General features: G+C 41.4%; 1 protein-coding gene across 2 annotated transcripts; it reads left to right on the forward strand.

Moving 5' to 3' along the window:
* The first annotated feature begins 420 nt into the window (after positions 1-420).
* arhgap18 (Rho GTPase activating protein 18) lies at positions 421-18,758 on the forward strand. 2 transcript variants are annotated; one of them, XM_034580861.1, is made up of 19 exons: positions 421-764; positions 8,120-8,311; positions 8,366-8,441; positions 9,399-9,528; positions 10,230-10,312; positions 10,502-10,654; positions 11,493-11,556; positions 12,056-12,174; positions 12,983-13,054; positions 13,171-13,264; positions 13,989-14,080; positions 14,343-14,420; positions 14,551-14,710; positions 14,848-14,930; positions 15,050-15,256; positions 15,425-15,559; positions 16,475-16,596; positions 16,710-16,765; positions 17,141-18,758. In XM_034580861.1, the coding sequence occupies exons 1-19, from the start codon at positions 628-630 to the stop codon at positions 17,230-17,232; spliced, it is 2,145 nt and encodes a 714-aa protein (XP_034436752.1). In that variant the 5' UTR covers positions 421-627; the 3' UTR covers positions 17,233-18,758. The 2 variants fall into 2 exon arrangements, with proteins under 2 accessions (XP_034436752.1, XP_034436751.1); XM_034580860.1 differs by having other exon boundaries at positions 8,120-8,295; positions 8,350-8,441.
* Positions 18,759-19,202: the final 444 nt, after the last annotated feature.

Below are 19,202 nucleotides of genomic sequence, written 5' to 3' on the forward strand. Positions count from 1 at the left end.
ACCGATTTGTCTACACATTTACAGATATAAATACACTTTCTAATCTGAATACATATTGGAAGATATTTACAAATCCAATTACACACACACACACACGTTCTAAATATAAATTTGCAGATCCATGTACACGTTCACAAATCTCATTACACATTTGGAGATTCTTTTACACATTCACATACACACAGACAGATTGAGAATCACATTTGTCAATAGTCTTTTTTACAGTGGTGGCCCCATGTGAATCAAAATAACAAACATTGCTCCTCTTCAAACTTCCTTGCTTTGCCACAGTGCACACATTGGCACATGTGATGGAACTCTTTAAAAGCAGCAGGGGGCGCATTCATCCAGGAAACTTTGACCACAGTTTCGGCCAATCCCTGATTTGCGTTGCGTCTGTAGTCCCGCCCCTGTCCCATTGACAAGCTCCAGGGAGAAAGAGAGAGAGAGAGATAGAGAGAACAAGAGGGTGACGGAGGGAGAGAAGGAGGGAGGAGAGACCACAACAAGCCGGCGATGGACGGCAGATAGACACAAAGACAGACAGATGAGAGAGCGAGAGAGAGAGACAGTGTGGATGCAAGTTGAGTGTGAAGAGGAGGACAGAAGAGGAAGAGGAGGAGAAACATGAGCCGACAGCAGCAGCAGAGCCAGGGAGTGGTTTTAACGGGTTACCACAGCAACGCGGAACTGTTGCCCCAAACTGCACCGTGCGCCCCCAGCTGTGAATCAGCCCGGGACCCCGAGACCTCCACCGAGCCCAGGTGGGACAAACCCCCGAGATCCAGCACTTTAACTGGAGTGTGTGTGAGTGTGTGTGAGTGAGTGAGTGAGTGAGTGAGTGTAAAGGTCATGGTTGTGTTGTTTTCCTCGTTTTGAACTTAACAGCAAAGCTTAAATGATGTTGTTGACCAACCAGCAGTAACCTGGTCATAGTTTAACCCCCCCACTAACTTAGTTTATGTTTTTTTATTTTTGTACTTGCACGGGTCCAGCTCCTCCCCTGCAGCCCTGGGTTATGTTTTTATTTTTCTTTATCAGCAGGTTCACCCTGACCCTGATATCACAGCTCAGAGTTTACAAGGTTGCCAGTCTTAACTCACGACTCTGAGATAAAGCTGTTGGTCTACAGATAATAAAATACTGTACTCCCCAAAAGACTGTGCAACAGAAACCAGCCTTAGTCAAATAGTGGTATTAAGTCAGACTCTGGTTTATGGAGAGATTATTTTATTTAGCTGATGAATTAACCTGATCAGTTAAAATGTACTGGGTTAATAGTTGATAATCGTTCAATTGTTTAACAAGCTAAAATAACAAAATGTGTTGTTTCATTTGGCTCAGATTTGGTGTACTTTGTATTTTAGTCAAAACAACCAATTTAAAGACATCATCTTAACCTGTGGGGGATTGTCAATGGCCATTTTTACTATTTTCCTAAACTCGATGAAAATGATCAACAGAATAATCAATATTGAAAGTGACCATACAGCATAATACTGTTTAGCCGCAGGGCGACCAATTTACAAGGAGTTTGATTTGAACTCCCAAGCATTTTCATACCTTTGCTTGATAAATGAAATAGTAAACAGATGATTGTTCCGCAGAATAATTGTTGATTATATTTGATGTTGAATAATCCATTCATCAGCTTAGTTTTTAAGCAACAGCATATACAGATCCTTTCAACTACAGAAATCTAACAAACGTAACTTAAAAAGGTGTGAGGTCATGAGCCTCCACATTCCCACATCTGGTGTTTTTATGTTTGGTGGTGGCGGAGGGGCGCTGTGTGACCCAGCCACCATCTACAGGAGGCTTTCCATGCTTTGTTTACAGCTTGTTGTCATCATGGCGTGGCAGCGTTCACCTCTCTGTCTGTGACAAGAAGACTCATTCCGAGTGCGGTACACACTGCACAGTTACACTCTTATTTATAACCTGTTTACTCGAAAAGGCCGGGGGGTGTGTGTGTCCAGTGCTGCTCAGGTCAGCAAACAACTGCTGTCTCCAACTGTGGCGTGCTAAAGGTAAACAACCCAGTCCAGCTGGTATTCAGATGGACACACCTGCCTCTGCATGTACATGTATGTGTGTGTGTGTGTGTGTGTGTGTTTGTTTGTTTGTGTACAGTGTATGTCTGCGTGTGTGTTCCAGATGGCTTCTCCAGCTAACTGGGGAAAAGAACCCAGCATCACATTACAGCCTGCCTTTGTCTCACCTCCCACAGCAGAGTGTGTGTGCGTCCTGTCTAGGTTGACTTGAGGGTTTAGTCTTGCGGTCATTGTTTCCCCTGGTCAGGAAATGGGAGACAGAGTGACACAGACAGACAGACAGATGGACGGACAGACAGACAGAAAGCTGATGGCCTTGTACCAGCCAGAGACATCTGACCTAAGTAGCCTTAGGTTACGTGCCTGCTGGAGTATGTCACACGGATGTTTTTGAGGTTCAGCTCCTCTTTTAGCCAAAGAGCTTTGTGTTGCTCTTGGCTTTTTCACTGTATTGAGAGAGAGAGAGAGAGAGAGAGAGAGAGAGAGAGAGAGAGAGAGAGAGAGAGAGAGAGAGAGAGAGAGAGAGAGAGAGAGAGAGAGGGCGTGCTTCCCTCAGTATTGCTTAGTGTCCAGTAAACACACATGGTTTTAATAAATTTACTGTGTGAGGCAACAGTCAGCCGGCAGAAATACTACGCTGCACAGGAAATGACATCTGCAGAGAGGAAGACGAACTGGACACCAGACAAGCATGGACTGCTTTGATAAGTCGTCATGGCTGTGAGCCTGTCGCACACTGTCCCTCAGATTAAATCTGGTGTCTGTCAGGATGAACCGAAGTCAGAACAGGCGACTGCAGTGAGCAGGGGAATTCACAGACACACATAAAAACACATCATGTAGAAAAAGAGACAGTGGCATTCAGGGATGGAGACGGACAGATTGACAATGTGGAGATGGTATTAGATATTAATTGATTTATTCGGTCAGTGGTGAGACCAGTAACTAACTGTTTCCAAGGGAGAACAGAGACAGCCTCTGTCTTTATAGAGGACAGCTGGCACCTGTTGATGTAAATGGGAATACCACACACACACACACACACACACACACACACACACACACACACACACACACACACACACACACACACACACACACACACACACACAGAGAGAGAGAGAGGTTTGCACTGCTATCCTTATTATTATCTGGTTTATTGTGGAAAGCCAAACCAAAAACCTTATCCCTCACTTTAACCATGACCAGTTCATAACTAAACCATACATTGAACCAAACAACAATTCAAAGTTTACCCCTAACTTCAACTAGGACCTCAGAGATGATGTTGAGCCTCATTAGGACCAGGTTTGGTCCTCATGACTTATACTGGTTCTGACAGGATCAGGAACAAGAACACACACACACACACACACACACACACACACACATAGCTTCCTCAGCTGTTTCCTGCTCATCATTTCTTTGTAGGGGCCAAATCCTAATAATGTGATGTTCGTAGGAAAATCTCCTCAGATCCTTGAGTAATTCCTATTATCCCATTCAAATTTGACTAATATGTCCTGATGGTCGTATTTTCCACCTCTCCAGCGGTTTATTACACCCCCTAAAACTCTTCTTTGTTCTTCAAAATTAGAAATTCTTTATATTGAAAAAATTCCCCTTGTGTCCTTAATGTGCATGTACACCATCCTACCATCACCTGCAGCGGAGCTCCACCCACAAATTGATAGGATTGGTTGTTAAGGTGTGTTACATCACAAACCCTTGCTTCTTTTTCAGACTAGCATTTGTTTACTGCACTGTTAATGTGGAAATACTCAGCCATGGCACTGACATGCGTATTTCCCCTCGTAATATGTCTTTTATCATAAGAAAGACACAAGGGAGACATGTTTAAATACTTGTTTGGATTTTTAAATATAAATCTTCAGTCTCATGTAATTTAATGTGCCGGTTGGGCTGGGAGCTCTGTGTCACTTCAGTGACTCACACTCATGTGGATTTAAATAGTCACCTCCTCTGATCTTGACTCATGTTCAGCTCAGCGGTGCAGAGTTTGCTCTTTGCTGGCTGATATAGTTTCCTGCCGTTCCTTTTCACAGCTCACAATTTACTTATATACACACACACACACACACACACACACACACACACACACACACACACACACACACAGACACACACACAAATGCACTATCCCTCACACTTTATGTTGGCAGCTCGAAATAGCTGATAAAAGGTGTGTGTGTGTGTGTGTGGACAAAGAGTTGAACAATTGCTCACACAGCTCCAGCAGTTTTTTCTTTTAAAAGGTCATTTGTGCACGTATGTATGAAAGTGTGCCAGAGAGAGAGAATGTGTTTGTTTTACTCACAAGGGCAGCCCACCTGTGCGCACAATGGAGCAAAGTCACGTGCACAATTGCATGTAAAACATTGTTTGCATTATATTGCCATGTGTGTGTGTTGTGGTCTTGACTTTCACATTCTATGACCTGGGAAGGAGATGCTCCAGTAACATCAGCACTGATCGTCACACGCACACTTTTCACAAATCAGCAAATCATCCAGAGCAGTGAAGAAAAACTGACCATGAGAGCTTCAGAGCTTAATTGTTAACAAGCCCGTAAAGATATTTTCTCGCACCACAGGATTATAGTTGAATGGAAAACCAGACACGTGTGTCCAAGCCAATCAGATAATACCCAACCTGTTGCGTCAGAGTCGTATCAACCTCTTTATTGTCGGCGTTAAACGTTTGTTGTACATTAAACAGATTTAGACTAACACCTAAAACAGATTATTGATGATGACTAATGCCTGATGTATGATTCAGTCACACCGTTCATATCTCTTCTTATCAGGTTTATCTGAAAACAAGGGGACTATTTCAGGTCATGAGTGGACACATGTCAGCTGAACAACCTGCTTAGTTTGCTTTTGGGAAAGTGGGACTGAGAGGAGTCAGACAATATTTTTCTGCATGTGTTATCACAAAGTGCTTAGATAAGTAATACTGGGGCCAGGTCAGAAAGGAGAGAAGAAGAGAAGAGATGGGACCATTCAGGGAAAAAATGTGGGAAAACAGGGAGGACGTCAAGGGAGGGGATATTAAGTACCAAACAGAGAAGGAAAAGGAGACGACTCAAGTCCCAGGCGAGGTGTAGGAGGGGAAGGGGGTGACAAGAAGAGGAAGAGGAGGTGGAAAGAAAATAGACTGGAAGGAAGGAGAAGGTTGAATGTCGGTAAAAAGCCAACAAAGTTCTTTGTTAAAGCATGATCGAAGTGTTTGTATCTAAATTTACTAGTGCTTTTTTAAAAATCTGTGTGTGTGTGTGTGCGCGTGCGTGTGCGTGCGTGTGCGTGCGTGTGTGTGGCAGGAAGTCTGCTGTGGTATGTGGTCTTGCCTCAGCGTGGACCCTCATGGTAAAATACTTCACTCATAATTCCAAATTAATGAATACAGCACATCGACTTCATGCTGTTCACTCTGACTCAAAAAGTTAATATCACAACCGAACCTGTTCTGCACTTCACTGATGTTGGATGTGTTTCACGACTAAATATTGGAAACAGCATTATTCGTATACGCCCATGTCCAGTGACCCCCCCTAAACAATGCCTTGTCTTTAGTTACCCCCGCCTCCTTTCTTTGTTTGTTTCTTTGTATGTAAGCAAGTTTACTTAAAAACTACTGGACAGATTACCACAAAACTTAGTGGAAGGATGTAATATAGGTCAGGAGAGAACCCATTATTATTACATTGATGCAGATCAGAGGATGGAATCCAGGACATTTCTTTTACTTTCTTTAACATTGCAAGATAGGGTGTTTTTTTTCTTCATTTTCTCAGAATAATTCACGGATCAAGCACAGTTATCTAACTGATATCGGTGCAGCTTGATTAACTTGACTGTTGAGCCTTGGCGGAGTTATGCACGCGACTGAATACAATTCTAGTTTAATTTACTAGATTTAGAGCAAGAATGTATTCCCACAAATGAAGCACTTTGTAAGATCGGTGTCAAATGATTTCGTGTTCACACTGAGGACTCGTGAGTAGGATTGATGAGTGACGACACTGTTGACAGAAACCTCTCAGCTTGATTGGGACGGGACACAGAAATGACAGATCTGCTGCCTGCAGCTGAACCATCAGTCTGTTGTTCCAGAGCTGAAGGTGCTCAGTCAATAAAAACTGTAGCTTGCAGGCGGAAAGAAAGAACGAGAGACAGAGAAGAGGGCAGAGAGCCGATAGAAAGAATGTACTCTGTCACTTCCTGTCACGACAAAGGGGACATTCAGTTGGAGATCAGCAAAACCAATGAAAATAAGAGCCAACACACACTCACTGACTAAATCTGCTAGGGCTGACATATCCTCTTGTTCTACAGTTTATTGTTATCTGTGTATGTGTTGGTTGATAAGTAGCAAGAAATGCAAACCTGCACCCTGTAGGTACGAGAACTTCCCCAGCAATTGTCTCTAAATGAAATCCAGAATCTGTTCATACATGTCCTGCAACACAACCCACACTCGTAGTTAAATACATCAGCAAAACCATCACAGTAATTCATTCATATTGTGCTATTCGGACAGGTTGCTTTTATGATGCCCGGTCTGGGCTTATCTGCTGTTGTGCGTGTTGCATTGTTCCATTCCGATGTGCGACACGCTCACACTCAGGCCCCCATCCCTCGTTGTTGATGTAGGCAAATGCAAAGTGACACAAAGACCAGTTTTGCAGTAATCACTCAAAGGGACTCCCTGTGGAGTCAGTCAGCTGCATTGTCAAAACTCCAGAACTGGTGACGGACTGAGGGTGAAAGATTGTGTTATAAATATTCACAATAATGACGTAAAAAGTCTCTTTCTTTAACATTGGGAGATATAGAATGTTTTTTACATTTTTAGTGTTATCTATATAATTTTGGTGCAGCTTGATTGAATTAAAGATGACTATATCTTGGTGAAGGTTTTCGCTCTACTGAGTATCATTAGTGAAGTGTTTACTGCACTGATTGTCACGTTGTCAGCCGCCTCCCATCCCCGACTGTCCATGTAATTAGTATGACAACACACTCATTATAGTTAAACAGCCTGTATGACGTCTCAACCACTATAATGAGCTCTAATGGTTCGTTCTGTTCTTAGTTTAACCAGTTTGTGTTGTGAGATGAGCTGACTGTGTGGAGTTAGTCATGTGAAGTCCATGCTGCTATTCTTAGCTCGCGCTGATGTTGTTCTCATTAGTCTGGCTGGGACTTAACAGGCTCGTCTTTAGTTCGATACTTTAGTCGACTTCTGTCTGTCTGACTCACTGACCACTCCTGTCATCTAAGCTATCTCTCTCTTGTGCTGCCATTAGAGCAAACTAACATGCACTGCCGGCACCGAGCTGACATGTGGATATAAATGAAAGCAAAGATGAAACCTACCTCACATTCGTCACATTCCATTTTTGTGAACATGATAGCTGGGGAACGTCATGAGGAAATGTTGTTTTAGTTCTGCACAAAGATTCACTTGAACTCACGGATGAACTTATTCGAATTCGGTGGTCAAATGTCATTGTCACTGTGACCCAATTTTCTTGTGAACGTGATATCAGAAACACCCATATAGGGAATTTCATTACATCTGACATAAACATTCACTTTTAATTGAGGATGAACTGATTAGAATTCGACGGTCACAGGCTAAGATCACGGTGGCCTCACAAAACATTTGTCATCGGCCTCTTGGACGTGATATCTCAAGTCTCCCTCTTGGAAATTTCTTCAAATTTGGACCAGTTGTAACTTGGACTCAGAGATGAACTGATTAGATTTCACTGATCAAAGGTCACAGTGACTTCATATGAGACTGGGAGTAAAAGTATGTAGACTGAAACTGCACTGGTCGGTGGCGGGCAGTAATTGTAATTATGTAGAGCATGACAAACACAGTCAATCTATCGTTTGCTATCCAGGAATATTTGTATGATATGTTTTGCTATCAGCTATTGATCATAACGTAATTGATAAACACAAAGGTGCAAAGCTGCGACATGTGTTATCAAGGACGATGCCAGATAACCAGATGTGTCTTTCCTCTTGTAGCCGCAGAACTGGCCAGTACACCGTTCAACAGAACCAAAACACACAAGATGGAGACAAAGTCGAGCCTAGCGCTGCCGCCAATGTTACCAAAACCAGTGGCACCGACCCGTCGCCATCGCTCCCCAATCCGAGCTCTGTGGCCTGCTCCAGGTCTCAGCCCTCCTCCAGCCCAAAGTCTCACTCCAGCCCAAAGTCTCACTCCAGCCCAAAGTCTCACTCCAGCCCAAAGCCTCACTCCAGCCCAAAGTCTCACTCCAGCCCCAGACACAGTCCCAACGTCCGGGCCAGAACTCGACCCACGTGTCAGCGCTGTAACTCTCAGGTAGGCTGACATGTAGTCGTACTTAGCTGAGTTCACCTCTGTGATTCCTTGGTTTAAAGATGTCATTGGCTCTTTTCCACAGGTCACATGTTGATGAGTAGTTTACACTACTGTGATGTTGTTTTCCTTTCCTCACTCTTTGTTTTCTTTTCTGAAATAGTTTTTGTGGGAGTCATAATTGAATATTAATAATATTGTACTTCTAATTCTTCTGTCTCTCAAAATGTTGTATGTTTTTTTATCCCATTTTATTATTTTACTTTTATATTTTGTACATTTTTATTTGTTTTTATAACTTTAATGATCAATTTTATGGAAAACAATTTGTCAGTTGAGAAGCACTTTAAACTGCACTGACTTGTATTTAAGGTGCAATACAGTTAGTTAAAGTTTGATTGATTAAGTAGACAAATCAAACTTTAGTATTAATAATTCTGATATCTGTGGATCCTTTGATATTCCATTCATATTTTAAGGTGAATTTCTTCAATTATCATTATAAAACTATTTAATTCCTTTACATTGTAGCCCCCTATAACATTAATGCTGGTCAACATGATATTGTTGTCTTTTGTGATTTTTGTCTTGGTGAGATTCACAGGCAACAACCTTCTCGGCTGTTCTACGGTCTCTGTATGAGAATGTGTTTGTGTGTGTGCATGTGTTTTTGTATGTGTGTGGAGACAGTAAAAATCTGCCAGTTTACCCAAACTTTAGTTCCATTTTTGGAAAAACAGAGTGAGAGGGAGAGACGAGCTCCAAGGTCTGTTTAAACTTCAGGAATGTGCTTGTGTGTCTCAGTCTGTGTGGGAGAGCAACTGCTGTAATTTGGGAAGAATTTACTTTTTATTTTATCATCATAAAACCACTGTTCGAGACAGAAACAAGATATGAAACAGGAAATGAAAATTGAAGTGGTTGAAATGATTAAATTGTGTTCGGCATCGTGTGCTACAGGACTCTCTGGATGAGCTGGAGATGGACGACTACTGGAAGGAGGTGGAGAATATCACTCAAGGAGCAGGGAGAGGAGACAGTGGAGGAGAAGGAGACGTTCAAGAGGAGGAGCAGAATAAAACTCCTGAGGGTAGGATACACTGTGTCCATGGACAGACCTCAAATGGAGATACACTGAATTTTTCTATTCCATGCTGTGCACATAGAGTCACAGTCATTTTGTTTTTCGAATCAGAGCATTTCTGCTAATGTAACGATAATGTCGTGCAGAGTTCGGACAAGGTTACTTTACATAGTTTTGCATCTCCATATCTCCATTGTAGATCTCTTTATTGTGGTTTTGCATCTCTTTGAGGTCATTGTTGTGTTCCTCTGAAGTTATTTCCATCTTAATGCAATCATTTTGTCACATTTAGCAGCTGAACCAGAACTCTGTGCCTCCTAAAGACTCTAGAACAACTCCGATGTGACCTGTAGATTTCAGCTGTTAATCAAAAAAGAAAAATCCCTGCCTGCTCAGGCATGTGCAGACTGGAGCGGTGTTGTTTCGTGTGTGTATTCATTTAGCCTGTTTATGATGACTATTGTTCTGTGGAGCAAACAGACTCTTCCTGTATAATGTGTGTGTCCACTTCTGCCTGCGGTTGGTCTTTTCCCTTTCCTGCACCTGTGAAGTGTTTTTAAAGGGTTAAAAATAATAGACACTTTTTTTTTTAAATAGTCGTCTCTACCTTTTCTTCTCTTTGAGTCACAATGTTCACACTAGTGTTGTTTTATCTTAACTACTCACTTTTCTTTACATTACATACATATATACATTTTCTCTTTCAGAAGGAGAGCAGGAGGAGGCGTGGCTTGCCGAGGCGGGTCTAGCACAACTCTTTGATGACACATTGGCACCTGACCAGGACCAGGTAATGATCATCTATCTGTAATTAGGGAGACCTGAGTCCACGTTGTGTCATAGTTTAGCATGTTTCGTATTTGAAAGTGTCGTTAAACCTGTTATATCAGTCCAAGTGTAATTGACAAATGATCATAGTACTGAAAGACGGTGGTTACATCAGATGACTGTTGTGTGATTCTAATTGATTGATTGACAGGAGGAAGACAACGCAGTGTTCCTGTCCACCCTAACCAGAACGCAGGCGGCGGCCGTAGAGCGCCGCGTGGCGTCGCTACAGCAGACGTTGCTACGGCGACGCAACCGACAACACGTTCCTGATGTTAGGGATATATTCAGACCTCCTGAAAAGGTTCGAAGACGCACACACATGCACAAGGACACAAACTGATGAAATTGTACCAGCATGAAAGAAGTTAAATGAAATGAAATGTAAATATATATGTATAATAAACTAAGAAAGTTTTAAGAAATAGTCCCATATTTATATTTGCTTTCTTGCCAAAAGTCAGACAAAAAGAGTGATACCACTGATGCCTGTGTGCTAAATATAATATAGAAGTTAGCTGAGCTTAGCATAAAGAGAACTTAATGTGTTACATTTTGCTGTTAAATCTACATAAATAAAACCAAGTGTAAATATGACAAGTTATAGCTGTGATACAAGTGATAGCCGGGCAGAAAGTGAATACGATTATCCCTTTAAAAAATCTTGTTGGATCAGTGACATGAACAAAAGAAAATGCTTCCTTTACACTGTTTGTCCTCCTGGATCTCTTCCCTCTTTGATTGCATGTGGTCACAACTTTGCTGTTGCTTCTCCAGTCTGGCAGTGAACAGCACCCGGTTAGCAGGCTGTCTGTTAAAACCACCTTCAATACATTTTACATTCACATATACATATAATACTGAAGTTATATAGTACTTAATACATATATAAAGTACATTTCATTAGTTCAGTGAAGTTTAGTGCACTACTGCTTGTCCAAACTACTTTAGTCAGCAAAAGCAAACTGTTTCCAACCAAGTCTGCAAACTTTGTCCACTAATTAACAGATAAGATAATATGTAACATGAAAAAAAGTGTCCTGGGGAGGGGATGCACTCAGTGTGTGTGAGTTGATGACCTTGTGGATATTACACGGTGTGCTATCTACTTATGTGTCTCTGTGTTGTGCTGTGTCCTGCAGGATGAGCTGCCAAGTCCACTCAAAGAGGGAAGTGAGAACGGACAAAATGACGTCACTTCAGCTGGTATGTGCGACATACTCTTACAGACCCACACACATGCACACACACACACATACATGAGTCAGCATGGAGAATTACTAACTGAGGCCCAAATAAACATCTGCCTAGCAACTCCTTAACCTATTTTAGAATTGAAAGACACATTATTTTAAGCTAATGATCATCTGTTTTTAGAGGAAGAACTGCTACGGTAAAGTGGAATAAAAAATAGAGTGGTAAAATGGTGTAAACATCAGGCAAAGCTCATTTTACAGTGTATTTAAAGGTAAAGAAAAGGCAGCAGGACTCTCTTTCTTCCTCTTTCAGTCATAGTGACTTAAACACTGTGATTAAATACATGAAAGAACACTTCATCTGTGCATAAACACCTGCACAAACATTGTTTAAATGGGCTGCTTGTGTGGTCCTATTTCCTTGTGTGTGTGTGTGTGTGTGTGTGTGTGTGTGTGTGTGTGTGTATGTGTGTGCGTGTTCATGTTTGTGTGTGTCTCTCTCCCAACAGAAACGGAGACGGAACTGAACGTTGAAGTGGCGTTTTCAGAGCAAGCGCTCACATACAGGGATATCCACCAAAGACTAAAGGTCGCCACCAGCCCTAACTCGCCTGACGACAAACTACCAGTGAGCCACATACCTTTACACACACACACACACACACACACACACACACACTTAAGGCTATGTATATTCACTTCCTCAGTAGTATTTTCCTTCCCTGATACACTGAGCCTGTCTGAACTCATGCAATCGCCAGACTTATAAACAGGATGCACAGATTTTTTTTTTACATTGTTATACAAGCTTATACAAATCCACTGGTTGTGATCATTCTTCAGTGTAGGGGGATATTAGAGCTAGTGCTGACAGTTTATTCATTGTTCTGCGTTAATGATTATCAGAGATAATAGAAACAATGAGATGTGACAAGAGAAATCTAAAGACCTCACTGCGCAGGAATGATCTTCTTAAAATGTTTGTCTTTCTTGCAATTAAATCTGTTTGTCTTGTTCAATAATCTTTTATTGCGTGGTTGTTAGTTCAGCCTTGTAATGTAATAAAAACTGAATGCAAACAGAAGAATGGCATAAAAGAACATTAAACGGAACTGTTAGACTTAAAGTGGGCAGAGTTTGGGTTGCATATCAGCAGTAAGCAGCATTTGTGTCCGTGAGCCACTTGAGAACTGGTCTATAGTGACATCTGGTGGTTGAAGCTCCTCAAACTGAATATTTCCATTGTTCCATCTATTCAAATAAAGCTCTATAGTTACTTTTCTTAATATTCTGTCTATTCAGTCTTACACTGTACACATGAACCATTCAGTGTCACATTCAAATATGATTTTGGCACAGTGTTGGCTTTCTCACTCTGTCCTCCACGGTCACTGACGCCCCTCTGTCCTTTGCTCTCTTTGTTTTGTCTTCTCTAGAACTTTAAGCTGCTCCCAGACAAAACAGGTCAAACCAGAATAGGAGATCTGTCTCCTCTGGATATGAAAAAGGTAAGTGGGCATATGGTGTTAGGACACAATATTTTATAGTCTGTGGATGCATGTGTGTGCATGTCCTTCCTCAAGCTCTGTTTCCATATCCATTCCTGCCCATTTAAACGTTCTAGGTGCGTAGAGTGGTGCTTGTGGAGATGACAGCTCTGTTTGACACTGCTGGGATAGACCTGAAGGCGCACAAAGCTGTCAAAGTTAAGACTAAAGGTAAATTGACACACACACACACACACACACACACACACACACACACACACACACACACACACACACACACACACACACACACACACACACACACACACACACACACACACACACACACACACACACACAGTATTAATGCAGGTATGCCCTGAAAGCTAAACAAATGATTTTTCATTACAAAAAATAGACACTCAGACATTAACAGTGACGCAAACACACAGACAAAGTGAAAACAACAAAACATGACAATTATCCATACACACACACACACACACACACACACACACACACAAAACAACTACATATGCAAACCAAACCCAAAGACTATACATGAAGATGGACCACATGACAGCAAAAGGGTCTCAATCACCGCCTGGTGGCTGACTGCAGTACAGGGCATTAATCCTGCCTCCTACATGTTAAAAGACGGGACATGGACAAAACTAAAACGTACACGTCAAATACAGTTTTCTCAAGGATAATTTCTGTCATTTAGAATAAAAATGCAATGGGCTCTTTCTTGGGTCATGTCCCACCAGGGAAAGTGGTTTGGAAGTCTAAATGTAATTCCGATAACTAACAAACAAACAATCGCAGGAGAAAACAAAACCTTGTTGCAGGGATGATAGCTATTGTCCAAGTTAGCAGGTCCACAGTAGTTCATGTAAATGTTTTATTGAATGTGTGTGTGTCTCTCTGTGTGTGTGTCTGTGTGTGTGTGTAGAAAGCGGTCTGTACGGTGTTCCACTTCTCACTTTATTGGAGCAGGACCAGAGGCGGGTTCCTGGGACCAAAGTGCCATTCATACTGCAGAGGGTGAGCACCTGCCAGCAACCACGACAGACTGAGAAGTAGACAATAAACAGCAAATGCTGATAGTAACCGATCAAACAGACGTAATATATCCCTGCGTCCTGCTGTATTTTCCATATTGATCTCACAATTCATATTACACACAGTACAACTTAGTGTTAGACTGACACTAATATTTATCAGTATGCCCGACTTCAATTGTCATAGTCATTACTCTCTCTTCTTGCTTAGTCTTATGTAAACATAATCTCACTCTTATCTCTAGTTTATTGCTCATATCGAGGAGGAAGGATTAGACACAGAAGGGCTTCTACGGATCCCTGGAGCGGCCACTAGAGTCAAGGTTGGTCAAAGTATTTGAATTGAAATTTCACCACAGCAGACATGCTGTGAAATGCTAAAGGTTGTCAGGTTTATTCTGCCAGTGAGTCCTCACTGCTGTTAACATTACTGACTCTTACTTGTTCTTGCAGTCACTGTGCCAGGATCTCGAGTCCTCCTTCTACGATGGGATGTTTCCATGGCAACAGTTGAAGCAGCACGATGCTGCGAGCCTTCTGAAGCTGTTCATCAGGGAGTTGCCCCATCCATTACTGACTGTGGAGTACATCAGCACTTTTATTGCCGTCAACAGTATGTACACCATCTGTTCATGAAGTATTCTGCTTGATCATGAGAAGTTTACAGCCACATTATGAGACAATGGACTGGAAAAGTGCCAATCAAGCCTTTTACTGTGTGTTTGTATGTGTGTGTGTGTGTTTATACAGAGCTCCCCACAAAGAAGCAGCAGCTGCAGGCTTTGAACCTGCTTGTCCTTTTGTTACCGGAGCCCAATCGGGACACTCTGAAGGTACGTGCACACTCAGTTTCAAACACGCCTCATGCAAAAATATGCAAAGTATAACTGTGTAAACTCCTCACTGCTTCCTTTTGTAAATCGATCCAATTTTTTCTTTCTTCAATCCCCAGGCATTGGTGGAGTTCTTCCAGCGCGTGATTGACCACCAGGTCAAGAATAAAATGACGCTCAACAACGTCTCGGTTGTCATGGCACCCAACATCTTCATGTTCAAAGGCATCCGCTCCAAGGTTACAGAACAACAGGAGTTCTCCATGGCAACCAGCACAGCCAACATTGTCCGCCTGCTGATAAGATACCAGAATCTTCTTTGGACAGTAAGGATCAGAAAGATCCCTCTGGCTTCAAATATTCTACCATTTAAAACACCCACATAGACAATGTGTACATCTGTGTCATTCTCAACATTTGTGTCCATTAAAATCAATAGAGATGTTGTACTATTGGTATCACGTCTCACTCTCATGTGTGCAACGTGTCTCCAGATCCCCAAGTTCATCATGACCCAGGTCAGACAGCAGAACATGGAAAGTCAGCGGAAACAAAATAAAGAGAGAGCTGTCAGAAAGCTGCTGAAGAAGATCACCACTGACAAACCGCCCGACAAAGCTGCCCCTGAGGTAGGAGGTTTTTATTTTCCAGGTTATGTAGTTTTCTGTAAAACATTTACATAGAAATCACTGTTAACAATCCCACATAGAGATGTGCTAATGAGGGAGTGACATTCTGAATCAATCTGTAGATAATGAATGATTAAACAACCCAAAATCTACCACACATTTTACTTATTGTACATGTTTGTGTAAACCATGTGCAATGCAGTAACCCTGGCATTGGTAAAGCTTGTAAAGATGCACGGAATTTTACAAAGTCATAGATATCAGATCCCTAAACGTGCCTGATTTTCTTTTAATAGAAAGTGATCAAATAAATTCTTGCATCCATCCCCTGATCCGGATCCACACCAGAGTTTAACAGGATCTTTTCGTGATCCATCTTCATCCTTCAAGGAAATATGTCCAGTAGTTTTTGTGTAATCTTGCTAACAAACAAACATAACCTTCTCTGCAGCTGATAAATTAATACCAATATATTTAACTATATCTAAATATAAAGTATCCTGCCTCTTGACCCTCAAAGGATAAGTGGGATTGATGGATGGATGGATGAATTGGTAAATGGATAGATGAATGGATAGATAGATATATGGATGAATGGATAAATGGATATACATAAAGTGCTTCTCTTTAACAGGTTGTGTTTATAGTAAGTTGAATAATAGTGACACCTTGTGGTGCTGTTTAAGAGTGTTGCTCCTATGATATAATTTTTTACAGTGCAACATATAGGTTATCAAGAGCCAAATACAGAACAGTGGATCATTTTATAATTAACACACATACATGTGCAGTGATTTGACTTTTATGATTATTATAATTTTTTATGTTTGTGTGTTGATGACGACAGTTGATGATGATTTTTGTGTTCATTGCGTGATGTGTAACTCCCCTTTCTCTCTGTGTGTTTCCAACCAGGAGAGTTCACAGGGATTTATTCGAGTCCAAGCTCCCCAGTTCAGTAAAGTCTCTATGGCTGTTCAGCTCACTGAAAAGCTGCTGGCTGCTGACATTCTCACACGCTTCCTCAGTCAAGATAGGTAATGTAACGTGCAGAGTACATACAGCAGTGTTGCCTACATTGTGCTGATCCCCTCCACGTGTCTCCTGAACGCTTTCTCTTACTCTCTCTCCCTCTCTCTTTGTCCTCCAGCTCAGTGGCAGTGAAACGAGAAGAGCTGTGTCTCTATGAGATCGGTGGGAACATCAGTAAGTCCTGCTCCTGCTCAAATTAATCCATTGCAATGTTAAGATTTTCTCTGCTGATAATGGGCTACAGGCCAAATGGTGAAAAAAGATATTAACTGTTGTGGCTGTAAAAGTCACAGACAAGTAGAAGTACCTACCTCCCCTAAGACCAACGCCCTATCTCGCCAGATTAGTGAAAGTGAATCTGCCAATTTATTTTGATCCACTCCAAAATGTAATGGGTTCTGCCCTAGGCCGTGCCCCACCCCCCACAAATGTCATAGAAATCCAATAAGTAGGTATTGATGAAAACATAACCTTCTTGGCAGAGGTTATTATAGTAATCCAACAGTACACCATGTTCATCTGTCTGTGTGTCTGTCCGTCTCTGCACAGAGGAGAGATGTCTCGATGGGGAAACATACATGAAAGACCTCTTCCAGCTGAACCCTGCAGCAGAGTGGGTCATCAAAGCTGCACAGCGATGAACTGGTTTCCTACGATCACACGGGGATGAATCGTGGATGCCGGACGTCTTCCTGTTCTCACCACAGGGTCCTCCTGAGAAGGGACGTCACCTGGTTCTCTGCGGGTTTCGCTGCTTCGAGACCCACATGTGGACATGGACACGGATAGTTTTTAACATATGGGAGTGTAACACGGTTTAACGCATGGTTGACCCTGAAATCTCCCACAAAATGCAAATATTCCAAAACCCATGAAAACCCATTAGGTGAAATGTGTGGTTATACATTTAAATGCCAATTTTTTGCATGAACAAAAATCCCAAACAAGAAGTAAAATGACATGGTGTATGCAAAATCAACCATTTAATTTCTTTCCACCCTGCCTTATGCTGCTCACTGTAATTACGCACCTCAGGTGCCATGAACCTGAAGTTAAGAACAGCTGTCATCTCTATGCTCCTCCCAGACCACAGACACTGGTGGAAAAACGCTATTTCCTCTAGTTGGTCTCAGCACTTAAGTCACAATATTGTGATTCTTAATATTGTTTGATACTGTAAGTATTTCACTTGTATACTGTGGTTCATTACCACTAATCACTGTGTGGTGCCTGCTATAATAAGCGGAATTAATATAGTTTGCGGCAATAAGTTATCGAAATTCTATTAAATCAGTTTCACCGATTTAGAAAACATTGGCTTTTATTTATCTGTATTTTTTTTTTATTAAAAGCCCTAAAAAGTAAACAAATGGTCTTGATGTTGAATGTGAGTGTATGGAAGCATGTCACTGGAACCAGGAAGTATTGAACATTGGATTGAATGGGTATATGTCAGGGGTCCAGAGGTGGACTGCTGTCAGGCCCCTTCTGAGCAGAGTTTTCATGATGAATTTGTAAGTGTCAGGTAACCAGGACACGCAATGACGACATCACTGTTTTTATGTCACGTTATTATTGCTGTGATTATGGTGGATGTTCGAGTGTGTTTGAGTATAAATCCATCCTTGCATGACCGTGCGAATGTGACGAGACACATTTCCACTTTTTTATATGAACCGTCTTCAAGCTTACATGGAATTAATCAATTGTCGCACACGTCTTGTCCATCATAATAAAGATGGACTCCCATGAGATCATTTTGAATAAGTTAACTTCTCACTGCATAAATGGCCTTATGAAATGATACACTCTTAGCATAAGGGGTCCAAAAATATCTGGACAGTGGACAAAAATACCTTTTGGCATTTGTTGTTTTTAATTGAATTTTAGCCAGGAGTATAAAAACCTCCAACACAAGCCTAATCTGATCCTGTGTGCTTCTCACAGTTTCTGCAGCAGAGGATCATATCTGCACTACAGCGTCAAACTGATAAACCATGTGTCATTTTTGTTTTTTTATTCTAACTCAGTCTGTCACTCCCTGCCTTGCATTATCTTTTGAACTGTGAATTTTATTTTATTTTTTTCAAATAATAATGTCTTCTTACTGCCTTGGAAATGACCACTAAAACAAAACTGTAAATAAACAAGTACTTACTAATCACGACATCTGCTGTTTGAGTTTCTTGAGTGATTGTTGGAAAAAAGGAGTCAACGCACAATGGAAAAGCATAATTTGTTGTCGTGGAAAACTTTGATTTCTCAAGTGATTAAACACGCGTGAGCAATATGGAAACAACACATACCCTTAGTTAACATTGGAATCAGGTTTGTTGTTGATTTTTACTTGCGTCATCCACACCCCCTATGTAGTGACTCTATCCCTTGATTGGTGACTGGGAGCTCTGAGTGTCACTAATAATAGTATTTTCAGAAATCCATGTACAAGCAAGTCCAGTTTGCATGTGTTGAGCTCTCTCTGTCACCGTATAAAATAGAAGAAAAAAAATGTAATGCAAGAGGGGGAGAACTAAAAGTAAAAATAATTGTTACAAGCTGTGGTACTTTTGATTTCTTTTTGTTTTTTAGCATGTCAAACTGAATCAATGTA

This window comes from Hippoglossus hippoglossus, chromosome 24, assembly GCF_009819705.1.
Source record: "Hippoglossus hippoglossus isolate fHipHip1 chromosome 24, fHipHip1.pri, whole genome shotgun sequence".
Classification (NCBI taxonomy): Eukaryota; Metazoa; Chordata; class Actinopteri; order Pleuronectiformes; family Pleuronectidae; genus Hippoglossus; species Hippoglossus hippoglossus.